General features: G+C 45.1%; 1 protein-coding gene across 5 annotated transcripts in view; it reads right to left on the reverse strand.

The window, feature by feature from the left end:
* DOCK11 (dedicator of cytokinesis 11) overlaps positions 1 to 22866 on the reverse strand; it is a 1707663-nt gene that overhangs the window by 1050583 nt on the left and 634214 nt on the right. For all 5 annotated transcript variants that reach the window (XM_069612850.1, XM_069612848.1, XM_069612847.1 and 2 more), the window contains one exon: positions 11416 to 11538. In XM_069612850.1, coding sequence (XP_069468951.1) covers positions 11416 to 11538 — 123 coding nt within the window. The remainder of the gene's footprint in view (positions 1 to 11415; positions 11539 to 22866) is intronic.

The following is a 22866-nucleotide window of genomic DNA, read 5'->3' on the forward strand; positions in this document are numbered from 1 at the left end:
GAGACAAGACCAAATCTTGGCTTTGTTCCAAACTACTACCTAGCACACCAGACTATCTCCCACACTGTACACTGTATATATTGTTATATTATATATGCTGCACACACAAACGGAACCTTTTATGAATATGTACCCCAGCTACTGTTGACCTACAAGCACCTAGGCTGACCGTAATCTCCCTTGCTAAAAGTTAGAACCGGCCTGATTTACCCCATCTGTAAATACATTATCTGCTGTGTTGTGACCCTGTAACCTTGCAACTGTGAATATTTCTATCAATTGGATCATATTATGCAACCTACTATGTAAGCATGTCTATCATTTTGTACCATATCATGTAACTTACTATGTGTTCAAGTACAAGCACCCAGTTACCCTTGGGTTAGGTGCGCTATATAAGTAATAAACTAAACTAAACTAAACATACATGTGTGGTTGAGGCTATGGCAGTAGGTAGCATAGCAAATACAAAAATGTTTGAGGCTACAGGGTTTATGGTCATTCCAACGAATTTTTATCACCGAATGACCATTTCATCTAAAAAAATCCATCTAAAAAATGACCATCAAATGCATGTTTTTTCCTTGTTTAAACAAATTGGGGGGGTTTACCCTTTAAAACCCATTATAAATAACACTTAACCCTTTTCCCTGAAAAAAAAATGCATTCAATGCATATTTTCTCGATGCAATTTTGTCGATGGAATGTCATTCGGTGGTAATGTTTTAGATGAAATGACCAGATACCAGGCTATAGTACAGCTAGCATTAGTGTTATACAGGATGCACATTTGTTTTAGAGGTTAAAGAACAGGTACGGCAAGCATAGTGGGAGGATTCAGCAACTTCAGGTAGTATGTGGGCGGCAGGCAGCTTAGTCCAGGTATTTAAGTCGAAAGGTGATACAGTAGAGATTGTGGTGGTTTGACGTGGGCCAGTGCAGTGAGTTGGGGCAGCTGGTGGTTTGGTCCAGGTAATGGCAGCTGTATGAGCATCATGCCCGGCAGGCATGATAAATTTAGGTGCATCATCCTGGACGAGTGTGGTCAGAGACAGGGTGCCACAGGCAACAAACTTAACTTTGTCGGGTAGACCTGATGAGTACATCCTAGGCTGTTTTCTTTCAAGCTCTCCTCTATAATTGGGCTTCTCCCAGAAAGAATCACCAGTTAATTATAGTACCCCTATCACTAATATTGGGTGATATCTGAGGCATTCTGTGCCCCACCCTTATGGACACACACTGACCAGTGTACCCTTTTTCACCCCAGGTTCCACAACCTGCTTGCGCAGCCGGACCTTGTTCCATGCACCAGGAGGCCTTCGCTTCCTCCCTCTGAGCTCTCCGTGATCCGGCACCTTCCCATCACCTGCCCAAGTTTGGTGACTCCAGTGTCCACCCATGCTCAGCGATGACACCTTTCCTGATCATCCACGTTGACCCCCAGCATGTCCACTGGTGAGTGGAGTTGTTGTCTGGTACTCCATAGGACTTGTCCTTTTTACTCAGCACTACCTCTGGACCTGTCCAAGCACGTGCTGCTTTTTTAACACAGTTCTCCTGTATTTCTTTATTTCTGTTCTTGCAACACAGAATTCCCTGACTTTTTGGCCCTAGAAGAAGGCTTCCATCTTTTTTAGCCAAACGTCAGCTGCACACAGACCCAGATTTATCCTGAGATGTACCCAGTGCTGCACCCATACTTCTAACATCCTACCCAGATGTAGACCAAATATGAGGTCAGACTCTAGCCGGGCATAGGAGACCTACAATCAACGTCTCCATTAACTGTACTAACATTCTGTGTTTCATGTATCTAACTACATGGTATCTTTCAATTAACAGCAAGTCGATTGTTAAATGTACTAATGTACTGTTTATGCTTTTTACACCTGAAAACATTTCTCTATGTACTTTAGATATAATTATGTACGTGTTCATTACAATGGTCATGATGAACTGTGATGCATTTTAAAATACTCAAATACTTTGCAAAAGAAAGATTATCAGCTAATTAATAATAAAATGCTGACATTTTTTCATAAACTAAGAGATATGTGTTCATTAGCAATGAGTGTTTGCTTCTAACAATGGTTGCCCCATGATTATGGGCCTCCAAAAGGGTTTAAAACCAGTATCCATTGTAATTGTTTGGCATGTTTTTGAACTATAGTGGGTAGGACAACCCCCAGTTATAGACTTACAGGCAACAGGGCTCCTTATGGGGTGCTTAGGTCTGTTGGGGGGTGGATTGTGGCATGGGGTGAAATCACAGTAGGTAGTGGGTTAGCGTTAGCAGAGTGCTCGCTGCGGGGGTGCGGGCTAGAGCAGGTGGCGGTATATGGGAAGAAGGTATTTGGGAACACAATGCATAGGAGGGTGACAGGAGAAGGGTTGGCGGGCTGGGGTGAGGGGTTTTGCCGTAGACCGGGCAAGAATCTCATGGGTGTTGGGAGGACATCAGGAGTAGGAGAGTGGAGGAGGACAGGGGAAGGGCATTGGGGGTGGAGGCTAAGTACCGCGCTACAGGATGTGAGACCCAATGCTTGTGGGATGGGTATCTCGCGAGCGCATCCGAAGTGCTTACGGAAGTGTGGCTGTTCGGCTGTTCGGGTGTAAGGGGTGAGGTGAGTCTGAGCTGAGGTTTGACCTATACTTTATTTTTGTGATTTTGAATTGGGCATTTGACATATTTGCTTTTCATGCCTAGGTCTTATGTTCTAGGCAATAAGGGTGAGGAGAGTCTGAGCTGAGGTTTGACCTATACTTTATTTTTGTGATTTTGAATTGGGCATTTGATATAATTGCTTTTCATGCCTTGATCTTATGTTCTAGACTCGAATTACAGTGAGAATGTTAACGTCATAACCACGTGCTAGAATCATTTAGGCATTGCGGTATGAGCGTCTGTGGTCTTTGCTTATTTGCATAGCGGGAATGGTCCCGAAGGGATCGTATGTGTTCAGTGTGCATCAACTGCTATAACAACTAAATTGGTCTATGTTAACTGCAGGGGGTGCATTTATCAGTTCTTACTATCAGTAAAATACCATGTCTTCGAGATTGCGTAGTGGGCGAATTGTTATATGCCCTCTCAAAAGCAATCTGCAGCAGCATCCAAGCATGGGAACAACCATGTAGCCTTAGCTCCAGCAATGTATTTCTTAGGTAATATTGATAGCATTGAGAATATCTTGGAAGATGTTGAAGTTACTGGTACACAACATACCCCACATATCTCTCACAACGCGGATACCATATGCCACAAAGTATCCTTTGCATATGCGCGGGCTCTCAATGAGCAATATGCAAATCCAAGCATACAACCACATGCTCAACCTTCGCTTGCACATAATGATACAGGGCAGAGATCGAGGAAAAGCTTTCTGAGTATGCATGAAGATGGGATGCCTGGCTTGTTGGATGATATTGGGGAGGAACAAAATCATGCCCCGTCGGATATCTCTATTCTTGCACCTTCAGTGCTGGTGGAACTTGAAAAATGGGTACCCTTGTCAGTAGGGCCCTTCACTCCAGTCACTGTGGCGCCAGGGAAGCTAGCAAATGTGCATTTGCACTATAGTGAGGCTGTCTCCCCAAACGCCCCCATTAATATAAATGATTCAAATGACAATTTGCATTTGAATGAATGGCCCAATACTGATCAAGTAACTGACCCCTCTATCAGTAATTATTTGAACAATGAACAAGCTCCTGTGGTCACAAATAACCAGCATTTGCTTAGCCCTCCCAAAATGAACGGTATCCCCCCTTTGGGGTTTGACCTCCTAAATCCATCTGAGGACATGCAGACTTTAGAGGCCTCCTACCCCGTTCTATCGAGGGTGCTCAACTTGCTAGATAGGGGACACGATTACACCCATTATGAATTACCGGATTTGAAAGCTGCCCAATTTGAGGTCTTGTCAAAATGAAACAAATTAGATGGATACATCTTCGCCGAGAATTACAAGCGTGAAGGTGGTTGTGTAGCTCCCTCCAAAATGGACACCTCCATCACAGTATCTGTAGCAACACAAACTGTTCCTATAGGAACGAATGACCAACATACTTTCACACAGGAACCTGGGGTACCAATATTCAGCTTCCCGCAAACATTTGCACAGACGGTTGCTGAAACTTGTGATCCTGCTATGGTTCAAATATTAATATGCACCCAATTGTGCCAAAAGGTGATCCAAAATAGTGACAAAATAGATCAAATACACTTCTTTCTCCAGGTAGAGGATACCACACAGGGAACAGGACTGATAACTGAACAAGCTAGTCCTAAACCTGGTGATATTTTTCACCCGGACAGCCCTTCTGTCCTCACTATTTTGATTGAGGCTGAGGTGCAAAAAGCTGAGAACCAAGTGGAGGTTGCTGAAGTGCATGACAACTCCACTGTAAATGGCACTGGACTTCACGTTGCATTGAGAAAAGAAAAACATCTGTACTTTCGCGCACTGAAAAGAAAAGCAGATCGCCAAGCTGTGCAGATCGCGAAAGGCAAAAAAATGGAAACAAATAAAAATAAAAAACAAACAATGTTAATAACCAAACAAAATGAGGTGGGAAGGGGTGCACAGATAATAACCTTGACCCCTAACACATAACGTGGTATTAACTTAGATTCACTTTCTGAGGAAAGCAAAAGGGCTTTGCAACTGGTTAGTGGAACACTCAAAGAATCAACCAACAAAAGCTTGGCGTCAAATACTGCCATGGAAGGTGAATCCAAATCTCTTAGTAAAATGATGGCGGAAGATCATGTAGCCAAAATAATCTCGACAATACAAAGGGAATTTACCTCCAGTTTAACACTTCCACAACAAACGCAGCTATCAATGTTTTACAAACCAATTGCTAATAAAAAAACAATTCAGGGATGCCAACATCCGAGGTCATGGGGGATGTAGAAATGACAGCTTCAAGTATACCTCAGAAATCTCCCAAAATTGAGTTGATTGACAAGCATGTGGGGAATGTCGTAGAGGCACCAAAAATGCCATGAATTTGGAGCTGGAAATTGACCAAATTCCTGCCATGGATGGAAATAAGATATCTGCCAAACCACCCTATCTGACTAAAAAGTCAATAATATGCCGTTCTGTAAATGATGCTATGATGACGTCCTCCTCTACTATCATGGGGTGGTTGAGCAAGGCGGAAATAAATGGTGATAAGCGGCTTAATCAATTCTTTATACTGAAGGCTTTCCATAAAATACAAGCTTTGAGAACCCTAATATCGAGTGACATTAAATGGATTACACTTCCGGAGTTCAATAATCACCGGATGGTGTTTCAACTTCATTCTGTAATTATAGCTGACTTGTTGTGGCAGTATGCGAGGGAACCCAAGTTGATCAGTCAAATCCCGTTTGGTTTTGACTCCATAGAGGAAGCTATTGCTTTCAACGAAACACCAGAAGAAAAACAAATACCGGTAGAGAAAAATGACACTCTGGTATCATCGAACATGGCACCTGATGCGGCCGTGATCACTCAACTAGTTGCCCTTTCTACCATTAGTAAAGATTAGTCTTGGTTGTCCTCGTTTGCGGGTATGGTAACACCACCCTGGAACAAAAAGCTCACATAGTAACAAATCATCTTTAAAAATTGTTTCTTGGAACTCATGTGGACTTACCAATTTACTCAAATGGGCAAAAGTTTTTATTCCATATAAAACTATTGACATTATATTGTGTCAAGAAACCATGTGTGGCTATAGGTTCCAATTTCAAGGATTTACTGCATTTCATGCGGAGGCCCTTCAAGGCCCCCTTGAGAGGCCTCATGGTGGCCTAGCAATATTCTTGAACACAAATATGATGGTCACCACAAAGCTAGTTCACAACTCACCGGCTCTACTAGCGGTATTGGTTTCTTTTAGGGATACACCCCATGATATTTATTTAATCATTTCCATTTATCACAATCCGGCACAACTTAAGATAGAAGCAATACTTGCTAATATAGCAATGATCTTTGAGGAGGTCACAGTCCAGATAACTGCATGTAAAATACCTATAGGGGCCGATTTCAATGCTTACTGCGCAAATGCAGGTAATACATTGGTTCGACCAGATGGCTCCGCCTCTCAATCCATGGCTGCTGTACGAGGGGAACTATGGATCAAATTTTTTGCAATCTGGGAGATCGCATTTGTTAATTTTGATATATCATCACCCCAGGTTACTTGGATGAGAGGCTCAACAAGCTCATGTATAGATTTTTATGTAGTATCGGCCAACATGCGGGGGCACGGCAGTGAGATAGTTATAACAGAACCAGGTGTTGGGGACCACTTAATGTTGGGGCTGACAGTTCAAGCAAACATCTTGAAGTTAAGGAGTGACCTGTCTCAGGGCCTATTGAAAGGCGATCGACCCTGGGATCTCGCTACGATGGAACACTTATCTTTGCGATAAATTAACTACTATGATTGACAACCATATTATTTCTGACAAAAAAATTGGGGCACCTTGTATGACATTACAACAAAGAGTGATGAGATATTCATATATAATAAACATAGCAATCGAGAAGCTGGCGCATAATCAAAATCGAACAAAAGCAAATCACCCCCAGCCATATTGTAAGGAAATCCAATTGGCTAAACGCTGGAAAAATGCGAACTACATAAATTAAAAGCAGAATTTGTATCACCCAGTGAATTTCTCAAAAGGAATACAATCCTGTGCAATGCATAAAGAAATAAATGCCTAAATCTTAAACGCTGCTTCCACAATTTGGCGAATCAGAATATGATTGTCAGTCTTTGTCGCAACAATAGATGAACCACGTGGGCTTTGCTCAGGTCTAACACTCAAATCGCCACTACTGATCAAACCTCTCACATCACGGCGGAGGCATGGACAACTTTCTTTGGGTGTAAATTCAAGTTACCAAGTAGGTTTTCCAAAAATGTGGAGCACCTCTTTGCTCCATCATCAGAGCTATCTAAGAGTTGGTCAACTGAGGAAGTAGTGGCTGCAATTGGGGCACTGAATTGTTCAAAAGCAGCTAGCCCCGATGCCATCCCACCATGTGTCATCAAACAGAATCCTACTTTCTGGGCATTGATTTTAAAAGCACAATATGACAACATCCTATTAACATCTCGGATACCTGCATCCTGGCCAAACTCTATAGTGGTCCCAATATATAAAAAGGGAAATAGAACTGATCCCAATAATTTTTGGCTGATAGCTTTGATAGATGCTGCTGCGAAAGTCTTTTCAATTTTATTAGTACAAGAACTTCAGGCCCACATAAAATCTCACAAAATCTTGTCATGATTTCAAATTGGCTTTCGAGCACAAATGGGCACAACCTTAAACACATCAATCTTGGCTCATCTCCTTGCCAAATCGAAAGTTTCCAACACAGGCCCTTTATACATGGCTTCAATTGATCTCACTGCAGCATTTGACTGCATCGTTCGCAGCCTGCTGTGGGAAAAGATGAGACGGTTCTGTATCCCTGATCACCTAATTCCACTTATATCGAAATTACATCACAATGCCACTTATTTGGTACGGATTAACAATACTGGTACAACAACAAAGCCGATACTCATGGAGGTGGGGGTTAAACAGGGTTGCAATTTAGCAGCAACCCTGTTCAACCTATACCTCTGTGATATCGAGGAGATCTGGGCTAGTGTAATCAGCTATCCTGCAAGGCTGTGCCACCTAAAGCTGCATTGGCTCGCCTTTGCAGATGATATTCTGATCTTTGACCGCACTGCACTTGGGTTGCAAACAAAGCTGAAGCTCTTTGCTTCATACCTATTTGCACACAATCTGCAGTGTAAGGTTAACAAATTAAGGGTGTTTATATTTCAAAACTGCAAGAGGCAGGTTTCAATTCAGAGGTGGACGATTGACAGTATTTACATCCCATGTGCAACTTCGATCATATATCTGGGTTACGAATTGGTGGATGCCAACTCTGCCAAAATGTGGAAGGATAGTCTCAACAAAAAGGTGAAAGCATTATGTACACAAATGCGTACTGTTTACACTATGTATTGTAAATACTCATTAGCCTCTTTGCTTGAATTTTATACACTTACAAGTAGAGGCTATAAATCTGTATGGGCTAGACATGGGCATAATAACTATTGACAACGTGCTAGACCAGTTGCAGGGGGGACTTTGGAAAAATAAATTGCAATTTGCCAAGTCCTTGCCAAATGCAATCATTAGACAAGAATTAGGTCTCACATCCTTGTCTACAAGATTCCACTGGCGGTTGTAGGCTAATCTACCAAAAATGTTGTTTCCACCTGCTAACTCATTGTACGAAAACTTGGGAAGAATGATTACAGAGCATAATCCGCTCACAATGGCAAAGTATTATGATTGTATGGTTGATTTGCTAGCAGCAATTGGGCTTACTCCAGAATTTCGTCTATTATATGTCAAAAAACGTTTATTCGAATATGACTGGTGTAATACTATCGAGTCCATCTCTGAAATGACGTTTTATAGGGAAGCTGCAAAGTTTACGTCAACGAGGTTGCCCCGCGGGCCATGTATTCTGCAGTTTTCTTGTAATAAATTGCGGATACATACCTGCGATTTAAATTAAATTGAATTCCTCATATGAAAGAATTAAGCATTGGCATTCTAAAACCAGAGTAGATTGCAAAGACAATTGCAGATTCTGTAAAGTAGAACTACAGAACTACAGAAAGAGACGACCAAACATTTGGTAATTTACTGTATTTACTTTGAAAAGTGGCGTACTATATTCTTTGGATTAGATGCGTTGGGCATGACTGAGTCAGCCAGGGAATGGGTTTGGATCGCATGCATGTGGGGTAACTCCATAAAGACTATTCTGGAATTGTCAAAATTACTTTTGATTATCAATGAGGAATTGGAAACAATAAATAAGGAATGTTGAATAGGAACCATAAATTCCAAGTGTTGGATAGACATGGACCGGGAAATAGGGTAAGATTTGTGGTTTGTTGTATGATGCCTCTTAAAGTTTTGTAAGTGATAATTGCATACAAAATTATCTATGCATATATGCTGGTAGTATAATAGCACTGCTGGGCTTAGACAGCAATTGTTGCTAAATTCTGTCTTGATCTTCAAGTAATCTATGAAAATATTTCTGATGAATTTTTTATGTAAGTTTTTAATGTATTTTGTTTATAATGAAACTGTAGTAAAAGTTTGTTGATCAAACTAAAAACAACTGAGAAAAAAAAAGTGTACTCCAAAGTAGGGAAGTGTGTCTCCTGGTAGGGACATCTTTTGAGGGGGAATAGGTTTAGTGAGAGGGGAACAGAAGATATAGCAAATACTTCTGAGTGGCATTGCCTGTGGTGCTGGAAAGGAAATCCCTACGGTCACAGTTGCACAGCAAGGAGAATGAGATGTCATTATTCTCTAAGGAGGTGCATCTCCTCAGGGACATTCTACATTTCCTCAACTTCCCCCAGAAGCTCAACATCTCCAGAGCACTGGTTCTCTCTGGGCTAGACTGCTGCAACAGCCTCTTCCTCAATCTGCGTCTTCAACTAATACAGAACAGGACTGCAAGAATTATCCCTGGCCTCAAGCGCAGGGATCGCAACTCTCCAGCCCTAAAATCTCTCTGCTGGCTCCCAGTGACTGCAAGGATAAAATTCAAGACCATTTGCATCATCCATAAGGTTTTCTTGGGCCTGGGTCCTCTTTACATCCAGCTTTCCCTCACTAAATACCTCCCGGCGAGAGTCCTTCGTCCCTCTGGCTCCAACTCCCTGCAGGTCAAACGTTTCTCCAAGCAGAGAGTGGGAGGTAGATCCCTTTCCTTGGCTGGCTCCTCCGTCTGGAAAGGCCTACCCTCCCCATCAGACTTGAACCAGTTCTTCTTAAGTTCCGGAAACTTCTCAAGCCTCTCCTTTTCTCCTCTCCGTTCCCTCTCCCTCTGCCACTGAGGCTGACACCTGGCCCCTTCACAGTCCTACAGGGGCCATACCACCTCCTAACAGTCCGACCAGCCTCCTTTCCCAACACTTCCCTTTGTGCCCCCTTTCCCGGACTAGTCCAACTTGCTCCTCACTGTCCACTGCACTCATCCTACCCCCTTCTTCCTTTGGTACTTGCCGCCATTGGCCTGCCCAGCACTTGCCTGCCCCCCCCCCACACCTGGGCACACCCCACTCCTGCAATTTCACCCCTTTTCCCCCTTTCACTTACAACCTTGTCATGTACTTGCACGGTAGGATTGTCACAAGGCCTGTAACTGTTTTTGTTGTTCTCCTTTTGTGATTCCCATGCTCCCCCACCCCCCATCTTGTCTTGTGGCACCTGGAAACACTTGTGTATAGGCGTGGATACAAATGTCCAATAAATAAAGACATAAATAATATAGTCTGTTAGGGAAAGGTCTGACATAGCATAAACATTTCCCATAAAGCACTACCTGTTTGAGGGAGTGTCGGATAGGTGCATGGGCCAGCAGCTTAAACACATGTTTAAAATGGTGGTCCTAGGTACACATGGTGATTTCATGGGCAATGATGTTCAGGTTATACAGGAGAAACAGGCTGTATGCACACAAGAGAGGAACCATGATACTTACTGAAGGGTTAAGGGTTTTCATTCAAATTATTATAGATGGCCACATAGAAGCTATTGCAGGGAGTGGTAAACACAGTCCATGAGCCTGAACCCCGAAGCTGACTATTAAATAGAAAATAATAAAGAGACAATTGTCCGGATACAGTCCATATTCAGGTAACATAAAAGTGTTCCACACACTTACTTTGTCATTGAATTCACATCAACATTCTCATTTCCGAGCATTCCAAATAGCTTGTTTGCTAGCAAGATCCATCTCACTATATTGTTTTGCCACGCCACATTCTGCATGCTGATCGACCGTGTTCCCTAATACAACTTACTGCACATGGAGAGACGGTCAGGCTTGAGGAGCGACAGTCAGGGATCCCAGGTTAGAGCACCAGAGTGGGTGGTGAAAGCAGGCAAGATATGGGTATCATCGCTCTACAGGTAATTATGAAAGGTGGAGCTAAGACTCTCTCTGAATGTGGTGTTCATGGAGCATATGAGAAGGCAAGGGACCCCTACAGGGTCCTCAGTTTGGACATTGAGCTCATGAGTGTGGGATGGCCGAATTGCCTGTTTTCGGTAGATTACTACATCTGTTTTAGCATCTTCTCAATTATTGGTACTAGTTCTGCTTTCAAATGTGTCTCCTGCCAGCTGTAACATTTCTAATGACTTTGTGTCTGATGTGCAGCCAACAAGGCAGAATGGAATGCTCCTGGCAGAAATACCAGCCAGATTCCAAACCCAGTGAATACAACAGTTACACGGGCAACACTTTTTCTAAACATGCAAACGTGTCTATATCAAAAATGTTCTCAGAAACTTACTTCTTATACTCAGCTAAGATTTTAAGGAGATCGTCGTTGGAGAGTTTGCTGCTTTCCTGCTTATATAAAGGTGAGAATTTCACGTCTGTGTCCAGGCAGCCTTGAGTATCTTTGAAAATTGGTCTACAGGAAATAATAACATGTCAATGTAAAGAGGCATTGGACAATTTGCTTAAATGAAAGCCCTTACATGACTGTATGGAAATTGCTCAGATCTGAAACCCTGGCCACTCCTCAGTTTACCACTTCTGTTCTAAGACTCGTGCCCCAATTACTATTTTTTCTTTCATGAATCAACAATGTCTTGATTAGAACTTTACCGAGCAGAGCACAGCGACTATAGCAACTTTTTGCAAATCATTAAATATTGCAGTATAGAGCTTGCAGTAGTACATCTATGCAAGCTATAGAATGTTTACCCAGCTGGAACCTTCTTGTGTGCTCAAGGTTCCAGCAGTGACCGTTTAGTACGATTGCAGATAGTTTGTGTTTCCTGGATGTGTGAGTTTTTGCTGCCGGCATGGCAGGCCCGAGTCCCTGCGTGGCAGGCGGGTTGGAAGGTGAGTACGATTAGTTGGTGAATTAAAGTTTTGTCTGTGGTTTGTGCTCACATGTGGCAGATGTGAGACCCGGGAGGGGCAGTCCCGAGTATGTGGTTGTTTGGCAGTGTTGTGTTGGAGTTGAAAGGTTAGATACGTGAATGTTGATACGCCATGAGGTTTATGAATGCAGTTTGTGCTCAGTGGTTGATGTGTAGTATAGTTAATGGAGAGTGCATGGGTGTTGAGTTTGATGTGGGTTTTGGCTAAAGTGTGTTTTTTGTGTGACGGTGGGGGATGTGCTGTATAGAGCTTGCAGTAGTACATCTATGCAAGCTATAGAATGTTTACCCAGCTGGAACCTTCTTGTGTGCTCAAGGTTCCAGCAGTGACAGTTGGGGATTACAGGATGGGGGATCACCTGGAAAGCATGTGTTTCATATAGCTTCCTACCTCCCTTTCCTACTTCTACCCCGAAACAATAAAGTGACTTTCATAGTTCTAATTACAAGTGTCTCCATGCCTCCTGCTTACTTGCTCAACACCTGATATAGGTCACTACAAATATCAGTCAGAGTTAATAACATAATGAGCTAGTCCTCTAATCACCGGCACCAGTCCCTTATCACTGATGCGTAGATCTGTGCTGTTTTCAAAGTTGGGTAAGGTCCTGCCTTCAGATTTCTTAAGCACTGAGCACTTTGCCATTTGCATCATGATCTTTCTGAGATGCAAGGGTCACTTGACACACATTTTGAGATTATTGGCAAATTATGTAATCTAACTCAGTCCCACTCACTTGCACTGTAAATGCAGAGACACCCATGCATTGAAGGACAATTCTCCTCATGGCTAATAGGTGAATGCAATACTGATATACTGACCATGGAAATCCAGAGCTCTTTCACACATATAGATGCATTTTAGGAGTGTGGGCAGACACTTTTAGATTGTTTTTGTATTACTTGGAATTATGTTTGGTTTGTAATAATATACAATGGGTGTATGCGGTGGAGGTCGTTCCTTTCTTTTCTTTCCCTGTGCGCCGTGTTCACATTATTCATATGAGTCATTGGAATGGATTTTATTCTATTAGAGATGGCCTATGTGTACATATACACACTTCTGAACTTCTCAGAAGTTCTTGCAATATAAGAAAGGAGTATGTTTATCTACAATGAGGATGGGCATAGAATGTCTTGCATCATGTAGTTGATGAGTACTTGGAAATCCAGGTATAGTAAGGAATTCCGTATTCCTGAGGGTCTTGTAATGTGAGAGTGGATAATAATTAGACAATGAATCAATGCAATAATTAAAGAGATTTGAGAACCACCCATAACTCGAAGCCAGAATGGCTTTCAATTTCAATAAATTAAATAATTTACCAACTAAAACACTCCTTATTTCGACGTTGGCAACACCTTAGCTCAAAAGCTGCCTCCGTGATTCTAAAGATAAGCACAGAATCGACAAACCCTATTCTCTGGGAGAATGCACTGAATGGGACCTCATCTCTAGCGTGTTCCAAGAAGATTACAATGGAATCGCCTATAAATGTGATGATATGAAGGGTCTGGAATTCTCACCAGATATTTAGGGAGTAGTGTCTATGGATTTTTCCTCATTCAAAATAGAGTTTGTATGTTCTGATTTGATCCTACTCCATTCAAGTGATCTAATGTCCTGCTTTACAAGAACAACATGAATCAATAGGGTTTAACAATTACTGTTCACATCCAGCAAAATTATGTCGCAGTTGCTCATTAAGGAATTCAAAGGAAGACACAATTTCTCCAAGGCTAAATTTTAAGAAACTTTTAATTTCATCCACAATGACAAATGAGTGCCAGGATTGAGTACCTAGTTTGTGAATTATTAGAGCAAAGGGCAAGGAAATGGGAAGGCCCAACAATCTTTTCCAAAGGCGCCTTGCCAGAAGTTTTATTTTGCTCCCATCTAAAGAGAGGAATGTCTAAAATCAATACAAAAACAAAGGGATAAAATTCCCTACCTAAAATGTTATAAAGGGAATCAACGTGAACTTTCAATATTTTACCTTGAGGTTTTGCATCTGAGAATAAAGAGAGGCCAAATTTAATTGTGAACTAATATTTATTTCGCCCGCCCTAGATTTATCATGAATTGAAAACCCCAGATAAATTAACATAGAAGTGACACTAAGACAGGCCCTGTCAATAAACTACTTAAATTTAAGATTATTTAGGTGCTTTTTTGTAATAATGAGTGCTGTTTTGGAGAAATGAATTGTCACATTATTTTTCTGTAAATCAAGAGTCATAGAGCCTCATTACAAGGAGGGCGTACACGTTATGAACGGTGCCGGTAAGGGACCATCACCGTTCATTACGGGCTGCCACATTACGGGTCTGCTCGCGGGTGGAGGTAAGGATGTCTGGTCCAGACCAGATGTCCTTACCGGCATCCGCAAGCAGACCAGGATGCTAACAACGGGGCCGTTAATAACGGGCCCGTTGTTAGCATCCTTCCCATTCCCATTGAGCCATATGGTGGCTCAAATGGGAATGGGGATGTACCAGGTTCCAGGTCCCGCAAATGGGAATGACCCGGCCTGCCAAAGTCGGCATGGCCCAGTAATTCCCTATTTTCAGGACAGGGGCCCGGTACCCGGTTTGGGGGTAGCCATGCCGCTAAAAGCGGCATGGCTACCTCCAAACTCGTAATGTGGCCCATACGGTTTAAGGCCCGTTGAAGACCAATCTGGGTGTTATCACAAAGGAAAATATCATCTGTGAATAATAAAGCAAGAATACTCAAGAATACTCAAGCATGCCTATTTTAGGGGGAATTGCCAGCATTTAGAGAAATCATTCACAAGATCAGATAGATATAATTTAAAGTGACAGGGAGCAAGAATGCAACCCTATCGAACGCAAAAGTATGCACCGTTTCACCCAAGCTGTCATGATTATGATATGATATGGTATTTTGTAATATACCTATACATAAGTGTTTCAGGGCGCGACGAGGCAAGGTAGAGGGAACAGAGGGAGGACTGAGACAACGATCTTACTAGGCCAAGTGACATTGAGATAGCACAAGTGCAGGAGAGGGGGGAGGGGAAAAGTGCCAGGGGAAAAGGGGAGGGGACAGTGCTGTACATGGGACCAAAACAATAACAAGAAGTGTGGCCAGCAGGTGGCAGGTGCAAGGGTAAGTGCAGACAGCAGGTGTCCAAAAGTGCAGGTAGGGGGGACTGTAGAGTTACAGATACAGACCCAAGTGCAAGGGTTGCCGAGAGGCAGTGTGGATGTGCAACTGGGCAGGCAGTGACCTGGGCCCGAAATCAGAGGGTAACCAGGTGACCAGTGCATTATCAGACAGGAAATCAGCAGGGGAGAGGAAGAGAGAGGGTAGAAGCAAAGAGGAAGGACTTGAGGTGCTTCCGCAACCAGAGATGGTTCTCCTCAAGTTTCAGAGAGGCAGGGAGGCTGTTCCAGAGGGAGGCCCCAGCCGAAGAAAGAGATCTACCAGGAACTCGTTGCTCGGAGAAGCAATTGACCCTGAAGAAGGTGGAGGTGGAGGAGTGAATAACTCAAGTAGGAAGGTATTTACGAAGAGAGAGTTGGACGTATTGAGAAACCAGGCCCCAGAATGCCTTGTAGGCAATGCAGAGGGTCTTGAACTTAATCCTTGCAGCCACTGGGAGCCAATGCAGAGATTTCAGTGCTGGAGAGATACGATCCCTGGGCTTGAGGCCAAGGACAAGTCTTGCAGTCCTTTGTTGGATGAGTTGCAGAGGGCGGAGAGTAGAAACAGGCAGATTTAGAAAGAGGCTATTGCAGTAGTCCAGCCTAGAGAGAACCAGATTTAGAAAGAGGCTGTTACAACAGTCCAACCTAGAGAGAACCAGAGCTTGGGAGACCATGAGCTTCTGGGGGAAGGATAGGAAAGGCAGAGTACCTCTGAGGAGGTGCAGTAGAAAGTTTGACTTTATAGAGACATCAGAGATGTGGCCGGAGAAGGAAAGTGTGGAGTCAAAGATGACCCCGAGGTTCTTAGCCTCGCAGGTGGGGGTAGGAGGAGGGCCAACGGAGGCAGGCCATAGAGTGAGGGGAAAGGATGGTGAAGGTGTGCCGATGAGGAGGATCTCGAAAATGCTGGCATTCAGACAAAGATCATTTGCTGCACACCAATCTTGAATGGCAGTTCGGCAATCAGAAATGAAAGAGGGAGAGGAGGTGGCCGAGGGAAGCCTGAAAATTAGTTGAGTGTCATCAGCGTAGCACTGGGAATTTGAGCAGAAAATGGCAATGCAGTGGGCGAGAGTTGCCAGGTATTGGTTGAAAAGCCAGGGCAAGAGGTTAGACCCCTGGGGAACACCACAGGTAGAGAGGAAAATAGATGATAGGAAGGACCCAAGTTGGACCTTGGAGGGTCAATCAGAGAAGAAAGAGGTCAGCCAAGCCAGAGCCTGATCAGTGATACCCAGGTTATCACGGAGACGGTTGAGCAGGATGGTATGGTTGACCATGTCGAAGGCAGAAGAGAGATCGAGGAGGATGAGGACAAAGGGAATTTTAGAGTCACGGTTGGAGAGCAGATCTTCACTGATACACTTAGTGGAAAATACTGATGTTAGTGGCAGGACAATTTAACATGGACAGTGATTGAGAATGTGAACATACCCTTTTGAGGAGGTTAATATATTCCTCTTTGATTGATAAATATGAATCTGTAGGTTGTGCACAGTTATAAAAGATCTTAATGAAGGAATTGAATGGCATTCCTTGGCCATTCAAAACGAAGCAGCAGGCCAGTCTGTTAAAAATACACTGTTCCCTTTGCATGACCTGGAGGAATGCTTCAGTGCTCGTAGAGCTACAGACCACCTAGACGGTGATAGATCAGTTTGATAGGAGCAGTTCATTAGTGCGTTATTGACACAGAAACTGCACCTCGATGTAGTGACAAATGTAATGGTTTTGTGTATCCAATGTTTCTCAGGTTACACAGACGGGTTTCAATGGAAAGCAATTGCCAAAAGAAATAGAGCTACAATGGATGCAGAGCCTTGACACACAGAGGGGTAATCTTCTGAGTCCGGTACCACACAGAGAACAATTCCCATTTATGTCAGCATTGACGAGGCTCTGGCCCTGTCCAGGATGTCCTTACATTCTGCGGGTAAAGCATAAACCCCAAACTCTAGGGCTGCAGGAGCCATGCCCTCAGGTTCAGAGACTCTGGGTCGTGATGCAGAATCCCCCCCCCTTCTCTGGCGAGAAGGTCCGGGGACAGTGGTAGCCTGATGGATGGGGCCAACGACAGGCATATTAAGTCCAGATACCAGATCTGCCTCGGCCACGCCCTAGCAATGAGTATCATCCTGCAGTGGTGCTGTCTGAGTGTGTTGATCACATGTAGAAGCAGTGGAAAAGGGGGGAAAGTGTATAGGAACTGTCCCTCCCACAGGAACGAGAATGCATCCCCCAAGCTCCTTATTTGAGGGAACCTGCTGGCGAACATTGGCACTTGGTGTTCACCGCCGTCATGAAGAGATTGATCTGGGGTCATCCCCATCTGCTGAACAGCTGATCCACCTGGTCTTGACAAAGCTCCCACTCGTGGCAAGAATGCAGTTCCCTGCTGAGTGAGTCTGCAATGGTGTTCTTGACTCCCACCAAGTGAAATGGGACAAGGAGCATGCCTTGACGAATGTCCCACTGCCACAAGTCCTGATCCTCTTTGGAGAGTCCCGGAGACTGGGTCCCCTCCTGTTTCCAGGTATATGATATGGTAGTGGTGTTGTCTCTGAAGATCCTCACCACCTTGTCTTTCAACAACCGCAGAAATGACTTGAGGGCCCAGAATACAGCCCGAAGTTCCAGGATGTTGATGTGTAGATCCTTTTCCTCTGGTAGTCAGAGGCCTCTGGTGTGCAACTGTCTGGTGTGGGATGCCCATACCTCTAGAGAGGCATCTGTGGTGACAGTCACCTGGTAAGGAGGAACCTGAAATGGAGCTCCCTGGATGAGATGCTGCCGAACACCCCACCACGGTATCACCCGACAGAACTCTTTGTTGAGAGAGATCTTGCCGTAAAGTTCTCCGATACTTGCATCCACCTCCCATCTAGGAACTCCTGGAGAGGTCTCATGCACAGTCTGCAGAGGAGAATGTGGTTTATGCAGGAGGACAACATGCCCAGAAAGGACATGAAGGACCGCACCATTGCTGCCTGGGTCGACGAAAAGCGCTGAACCTTGCCTTGTATGGTTTTCACCCTCTCCTCCGAGGGAAACACCAAGCACGTCACTGTGTTGAGTCGTACACATAGGAATAGAGAGTCCTGAGATGGCTTCAAGCAAGACTTTGGATAGTTTATGGAGAACCCCAGCTCCATCAGCAGACGTACGGTCCTCGCCATGTGCTCCCTTGATAGGGACAGTGAGTGGGCACGCACCAGCCAGTCGTTCAGGTATGGGTATATGTGGATGCCCTGCAGACGAAGATGTGCCGCCACCAGGGCCAGGCACTTCGTAAACACACTCGGGCTGACTTCAGGCCAAAAGGCAGAGCCTTGAACTGATACTGCTGACCCTGAACTACGAATTCCAAGAACTTTCAGTGCTTTTTATGAATGGGGATGTGGAAGTAGGCATCCTCCAGGTCCAACAACGTCAGAAAATGCCCCTGCTCCAGCTGGCCAAGCACATGCTGCAACATGACCATCCAGATCTTTTGAGACTTTAAGTACTTATTGAGACGACGTAGATCCAGAATCAGCCTCCAACCCTCTGTCTTCTTCCGAACTAGAAAGTATCTGTAATATACTACAGAGCCCCCGAGTCGCTGGAGGATGGGCTATATTGCCCCTTTCCATAAAATGGACCACACCTCCTTGAGAAGCTGCGGCACGTGTATTTCTTGCCGCTGAATCGGAGGGATACGGAAACACTTGCATTGGAACTCCAAGGTGAGCCCCGGTCCGAGAGTGTCCAGCACCCATCTGTCCATGGTGATCTTTTCTCACGTGCCGATGAACTTCGCCAGCCAGCCTCCCACTGGGGTGTGTAAGTGGGGGCCCGGAGCCACGGCCAGTTCAGGCCTGCTTGGGTGTAGGTCTTCTGACTTGCGGACGGCACCACCGCTGACCTCTGCTGCCTTGAGAGCACCCCTTAAACACTTCTTGAGTGGAAGAGCGCGAAGGCTGCCGGAAGGGATACTATAACCCTTTGAAGATCTTCCTGGCTTTCCTCTGGAGAAGCAAAAGGAAAAGGATTGTCGCTGTTGCAAATTTCCCAGGAACTTGCTGCCTTCATGTCAGTCTTTTTTGCCTGAAGAGACTTGTTGATTGCCTTTCCAAAGAGATTTCCCTGCCGAACTGCATATCCGGTACCTTTGTCTGAACATACTGGCGGAAGATTGTACCTTCAACCAACCTTGCCGGCGCAGAGACACCCCATTCCCCTTCTGGTGAAAACCTGTGTCTGTGATGTCTAGAGCCACAGTGATGGTGTGATCCGAGGCCAATTCACCTTCCAGAAAGAGTTCCAGTGCCTTGACCTTCTTATATTCAGGTAGGAAGCTGAGGATAGGGCCCAGCTTGTACCAGAGTTCCTGGTCATAACGGGACAAAATGGCTATGGCATTCGCCCCCTTGATGGTGGAGGCTGCCGTGCAAATTATCCTCTTGCCCATCGCATCCAGCTTCTTCCCCTCCTGGTCCGGAGTTACCATGGCTGCTAAGGACTGGTTCGCTGAGCATTTCCTAGCTATGGCCGAGACCACTGCATCCAGCGAGGGCTGAGATCTTAGGCACCTCAGCGCTGAGTCGGGTACCCTGTACTTCTTTTCCATATCTGTCCTGTTTCGTTAGGGTTGTACTTGGAGTCTTCATAAGGGCTAAGCCCTCTTCCCAGATGTTGTCCAGTAAGGTAACGGACATGATGGTCTTCCTCCTCGACTCATGTCATTGGTACAGGAAGGCCTCCTCCTTCGTCTCCTCATAGACTAACTGAAACAGTTCCAAGGCCCTCGAGATGACCGAATGAAAAGATCCAACTTCGTTCAGAGGGTAGGCCCTGTCCACAGTGATTAAATCGTTGTCCTCGTTGATGCCAGTAGCTGTGGAAGGTGTGTCCATGCCCGTGTGTGGATCGGGAGCTCCGGTTGGAGTCTTGTTGTGATGAGGTGGTGATGGCAACAGGGTCGGATGGTGCTGAGGACCCGCACTCCCCTTGGGCTTTATCTTCCGTGGGGGAGAGTTCACCTTCAGAGGTTCTGGAGGTGCCGGCTCTGATGGCAGCATCCTCAGTTGGATTTTGGTGACCAGTGTGTGCAGGGTGGATAAAATGTCCAGACATGTCCCTAGGTCTAGGGTTAAATGGAGCCAACGGAGTCAGACCTGGGCTAATGCAGGCTTCTTCCACACCGGGGACTGAGGTCCTCCCACAGGTTCTCTCCCTCCATGGTCCGAGAAGCATCCCTGGTGAATATCGTCATCCTCGTCTGTACCAGAGTAGATCTGCTGCGTTCTATACTCCGTAGCCTGCCGGTCCACGTACCTGGGAGGCTCCACAGGTGGGACCGCTTCCCTCTCCCTCTCACGAGGCTGTTGGGCCAGATCGGCCACCTGGTTCCTCCCTCAGGGGCAACGACACCAACTGGGTGGCCGCCACCTCTTTCCTGGACCTGCTCTCTTTCAGAGCCACGCTGGACATCGTTGATTTAGATGACAAAGTGCTGGTGGCTGCCTTCGCTGACGGTGCCGTTGTCGACTCTGTTGTCTTGGCCTTTATTGAAGCCTTAGCTGGCTTTGACAAGTCCTCCCAAAAAGTTTCCCTTGTCTGACTATCTGCAGACACACAGAGTTTGGACGGGGTTAGGGACTTTCTCTTCAAAGACGCTCCTTGTGTTAGCAGGCTCACAGTGGAGGATGATGGTGATGACAAACGCCTTTTTCCCCGACTTGGACCCGCATCAGCGGTGAAACCAGCAGAGCTAGCGTCGCAGGGCTTGGGCTTCTCTTGAACCCCTGCACGCGGGGCATCCTCAAAGGATCTGGACCTCAAATCGGAGGGAGAACGCTTCTCACACCAGCCGGTCCTGGGTGAGGCTTGACCCTACCCCGAGGCTGCATCAGAGGCCTTGCTTGACTTGAGCCACACTGACAGTCTGCTGTATCTGACTTTCTTGATTTTCTTCGAGAAACCACGGCACACATCCCATCCCTCCTATTGTGATCAGGATGCAGGCAATACAAGCATTTATGATGTTGATCTTCCACAAAGACGTTTCTTAGACCACACTTTGCGCAGCGTTTGAAGAGGCTGCAGCCTTCGGTCTTCTTCTCAGCCATGCAAACACTTCGAAGTGAAAAATGAGTTGCAATTACTAGTTATCAAGTACTTACCCACTCTAGCACTTGCTCTGCTCTTTTCCCCAGTCTTTGTACTCTTTTTACCACTCTCCCACAGTCTTTAATTAACCCCTTTCTTCACTCAAAATACATTTAGAAAAGGTGAGCACCCAGAGTGATGAGATTGTTAAAAATATGCATATCAGTGTCATTGTGTAGGTTGGCTGAGTACTTGTTTTGTATCAATTACTTCAGGTCGTCTTTTCTATGTGTCCCGGTTTACAATAGCACACTGGATACGAGGAAGTACACAAGCGGGATACTGAAATAAAAGACAACTGAACGCATAGCAATTGTGTCCATACTAAGTTGTCCTGCAAGAACCAGCCCCTCTATGCAGAAGGACTTTGCAATATTCAGAATTGTAACTCGCTCATAAAGAAACATATTTATTTCATCATTCTTTTGGCAATACCTACAGTATGTAACTATGTCTCTTAAAGCCAGGGATGTCATTTGGGGGTCACCAGCATGGGCGTAATTATAGGGGGGTCGGGGGATTTTGTCCCCCCCAACTTTTGTGTCATGCCTTATTGTCCCCCCATATTTTGGGTCGCATTTGTGACCGGCGCCAGCTGCTGAGTTGTCCACAGCAGAAAACGAAACTCAGCTGAGTGAGCTGAGTTTCATTTTCTGCTTCTGTGTGTGCAGCGCTGTGTCGGGCTGGGTCAGTTTGCTTTCCGTACTATTTTTCCTGGTCCCTGGGCTGAGAGGCACATGCGCACTGTGGGATACGGCAGTGGTGGAAACACATCACAATTACCTGCCTGGGGTTGGAGGGTACATTTCACAGGATATGGTCCCCTTTCCTTAGCTATGCACAACAATTCCCTGGGATTGTATGTAGGCCCCCCACCCTCGGCTGGTTCTCCAACATTTGATTCATCTGTTTAGACTGACAGATGGGTTTTAGGAGGAAATTGGACCAACAGACTATGATATGATATGATAGGTTATTTATAACACGCAGGGGGTTCTAAGCGCGGACCCGGGGATCGAACCTGTGCTGCTCTGTGTCGTCTTGCTTGTAAGGCGAGCACGTGGCTAAGCTAGCCTCCCAAGACGTATCACATTGCATGAGTTGATCTCAGTATGTATTTCTGTGCTCTTCTGGCTCCCAGTTGTTGCCATCTGTAAGAATGTATGCTGTTGCTTTGACAAGATATATTACTTTCTGTACGGAACAAAAATCCTAATGTTACTCTGTCTTCCTTGTCTTCTTAGACTTGAAAAAATGCTACCCACCTTCTAGCTAATCAGCTTCCAGTGCCTTTGGTCTGGAAATCGCTTACTTTCAGAGTTTTAAGCCTGGAACTCTGTTGAATTTCGAAAGCAATACATTACTTCAAAATGTTGCTTCCCTGAAACCTACTTGGGGAGCAACAAAGGTGGGTTCTCACGGACTCAGAAAACACAGCATTCGCCCATCAACCTCAATAGCACAACCTCAGGGATTTACCTGGGGCTCCACATGCAGCCACGGGAGCCAAGCACCATCAGCTAAAA

Source organism: Ambystoma mexicanum, chromosome 5p (genome assembly GCF_040938575.1).
Source record: "Ambystoma mexicanum isolate Mex_15411 chromosome 5p, UKY_AmexF1_1, whole genome shotgun sequence".
In the NCBI taxonomy this organism is placed as follows: Eukaryota; Metazoa; Chordata; class Amphibia; order Caudata; family Ambystomatidae; genus Ambystoma; species Ambystoma mexicanum.